This window comes from Stylophora pistillata, chromosome 12, assembly GCF_964205215.1.
Source record: "Stylophora pistillata chromosome 12, jaStyPist1.2, whole genome shotgun sequence".
Classification (NCBI taxonomy): Eukaryota; Metazoa; Cnidaria; class Anthozoa; order Scleractinia; family Pocilloporidae; genus Stylophora; species Stylophora pistillata.
Genome location: NC_142530.1, coordinates 18,552,501 through 18,555,000, shown reverse-complemented (window position 1 = coordinate 18,555,000; position 2,500 = coordinate 18,552,501). Strand labels below are relative to the sequence as shown.

Here is a 2,500-nt window from a genome sequence, read left to right as displayed (position 1 = left end):
GTACTTACTCCACAATGGGGAGATGACTTAACGCGGAGCCCTACTCCATGGAGTACCTTAATGGAGTACCCCTAAAAGTAATATATTGGTCAAATAAAATATTTTATGAACATGGTGAATCGTTTAGATGTACATATCCTAAAATATATTGAGCTTACCAGCTCTCCGAATGTCCCAGTTTGATGCAATCCAGTTTTTTCAGTGGGGGACAGTTGACTAGGGCTCTCAGTCTGACTCGGGTTCCTCCATTTTGGTTTTACCGCCGTGTAATGAGTCCTTTGACGAGAAGACAAACAAGTTAATGTGATGAACAAAACCCACTGTTTCGATTTCTGCACGAAGTGAAATATTTAAGCTTACTGCATTTCCCAGATCAACAACCCCAGTCGGATTTATTTGCCGACCCGTCACTGTTTTTTTTTTTGGTTTGTTTACATACCTCAATTTTATTGCGCTACAAATAGATGGGTGAGGAGAAGCTCAGTTTAAAGATAGGGATTACCTTTTTAAGTCTCAGACTACAAATGTAAGCTTGTATCCTCATCGTTTCGCACATTTAAGAAACCCATGATGGAGCGCCACACTCCTTACAGACGCCACGCATAAACAAGTATTTTGGAAGACATAAAACCCGTTGCAGAATGAAGGTTGTCCCTCCTTTTGGCCTCTTGAAGATCATATGAAAATAGATGGTAGTCGGCCTATTAACGATAACGTTCATGGATGCTAGCAACATTAAAGCTTTCGGTTGGAAGTAGTCAGCAGTTTAATGTTAATTTCAAGATGGCGGTCAATTCGTGTACTACATCGAAATGCGACAATCGGAGAGCTGACAAGCTCAAAATATATCAGGATATGTACATCTAAACGATTCACCATGTTCATAAAGTATTTTATTTGACTAATACATGATTTTTAGGGGTACTCCTAAAGTAAATAAAGCAGATTGAAGAGAGCGTTATGGCGAAGAGCATAACCTTAACAGGTTTTCGAAATCGCTGATACCGGAACTTAAATTTTGCGAAGGCAACGAACTGGAAGAATCGATGACGTGTCCTCATGCTTTCTCGCGCAGCAGTTAGAAACCGGCGAACAATCGTGAAAGGGAAATTACTAATGGAAGAGTTTGACACAGAGTTCCTAAAGTTGTGATGTGTAAAATTTTGTCAGGTTTCCACTTGAGTATTTAAATTAATATCTGTCAGGTCTTATATTACTTTGCTATCGAATTATCGTACTCCACGGACCATTGAATTATCGTGCTCCGTTGAATTATCGTACTCCACGGACACTTATAAATCTTCTTGTAAAATAAATGAAACTTCCGGCGAACAGAAATCGCCGAGAGATTTCTTTATTACCACGGTTGTACTGCTAAAAATAACTTCCTTAAAGGATTATATTTTGCATAAACATTAATTCATTACACATGTCCATGTTGGCTAGTCATGTCCATCTGGCCCGCCTAGATTTGCCCACTTTGATCCCGCACAAGAAAAAAAAGTGCATGGAGCGGACCTAACAGTTCATAAAAAGGTTCGTTTAAAATTTTAATATCATGATTGTGTTAACATTAATTTCATGCAACTTTTATATAACATTAATTTTTGTAACGTTTGGCATCCAATTTATGAGACTTTTGTACAACATTAACTCTATGCAACTAACAAGGTACCCCGTGTAAGAGGATATTTGTAAAAATCCATTCAAAACAGTAAAGATGGACAGTATCGACGATCTAGTCAAGTCGATGAGTTTACCCGGGGTACCTTAGTATGTGTGAAGAGTTGCTATTAGAAGACTATGGGGAGGACCCCTTGAGAGAGATTTGACTAGGTTCCAGGTTGACCGCGCGTTAAAGGTCTCTCAGCTGCACAAGAAGTTCCTTCCACGCATTAGAAGAATTCCGAACGGCCGTTAATTTGAAATTCTCGCTGGATTGGTTGCTCGACGAACCGACTTTTGTGGGATTTTTCTCGGTGAACTTAAAGGGAAACTATTTGGCTTTCGTGCTGCCGAGTTTTGATTCGAGGGAAAGTATTTAAGTGTTGTTTTCGAGCGATTTTTGTGAGCATGTGTCAACAGAAGTTTCCGACCTTCCCGTATTTTATGCACGGTAATTTAGGGCGTCAAGCTAAAACACATCAAAATGGCCTCAAATCGCGAGGAGAACAACACAGACTACTCTCTACGAAGGTAAGACTTTATTGCTTTGATTATTTCACACAACTTTACATTTACGGAACGCAAAAGCAAGTCCAACTAAACCACTATACAAACTCTTTAATTATTCACTGTGAAAGAGCCTGTGACAGAGGTTGGGCTACCTGTGGGTTCACCGGGTCACCGGTTCAAAGTGAACACTGGGAGTGTTTGATCAAACAAGTCACATCAGTGTATATAACCATGATTATTTAGAGAGATTTTCAGTGCCACAGAGAATAAGCCTGCAATAGAGAAAAACCCATGCTTTAAAAGAAAAAATCCTGGATAAGTGGAA

The 2,500-nt window shown here is 39.4% G+C and overlaps 2 protein-coding genes and 1 long non-coding RNA gene across 3 annotated transcripts in view; 1 reads left to right on the top strand and 2 right to left on the bottom strand.

The window, feature by feature from the left end:
- The window catches only part of LOC148719076 (uncharacterized), an 843-nt gene extending 139 nt beyond the window's left edge, over positions 1-704 (bottom strand). Inside the window, exons 1-3 of the long non-coding RNA XR_015994060.1 lie at positions 503-704; positions 159-276; positions 1-71 (exon numbers count right to left, since the gene is read on the bottom strand). The exon at positions 1-71 is cut by the window's left edge and continues 139 nt beyond it. This is a non-coding gene — a long non-coding RNA (uncharacterized LOC148719076). The remainder of the gene's footprint in view (positions 72-158; positions 277-502) is intronic.
- Positions 1-1,061, bottom strand: part of LOC111346962 (beta-1,4-N-acetylgalactosaminyltransferase 3-like) — an 8,074-nt gene extending 7,013 nt beyond the window's left edge. The window contains exon 1 of the mRNA XM_088741322.1: positions 978-1,061. Within this exon, the coding sequence (XP_088597448.1) occupies positions 978-1,061 (84 nt within the window). The remainder of the gene's footprint in view (positions 1-977) is intronic.
- Positions 1,062-1,871: 810 nt separating this feature from the next.
- LOC148719075 (uncharacterized) overlaps positions 1,872-2,500 on the top strand; it is a 9,164-nt gene continuing 8,535 nt past the window's right edge. Inside the window, exon 1 of the mRNA XM_088742115.1 lies at positions 1,872-2,196. Coding sequence (XP_088598241.1) covers positions 2,150-2,196 — 47 coding nt within the window. The 5' untranslated portion in view covers positions 1,872-2,149. The remainder of the gene's footprint in view (positions 2,197-2,500) is intronic.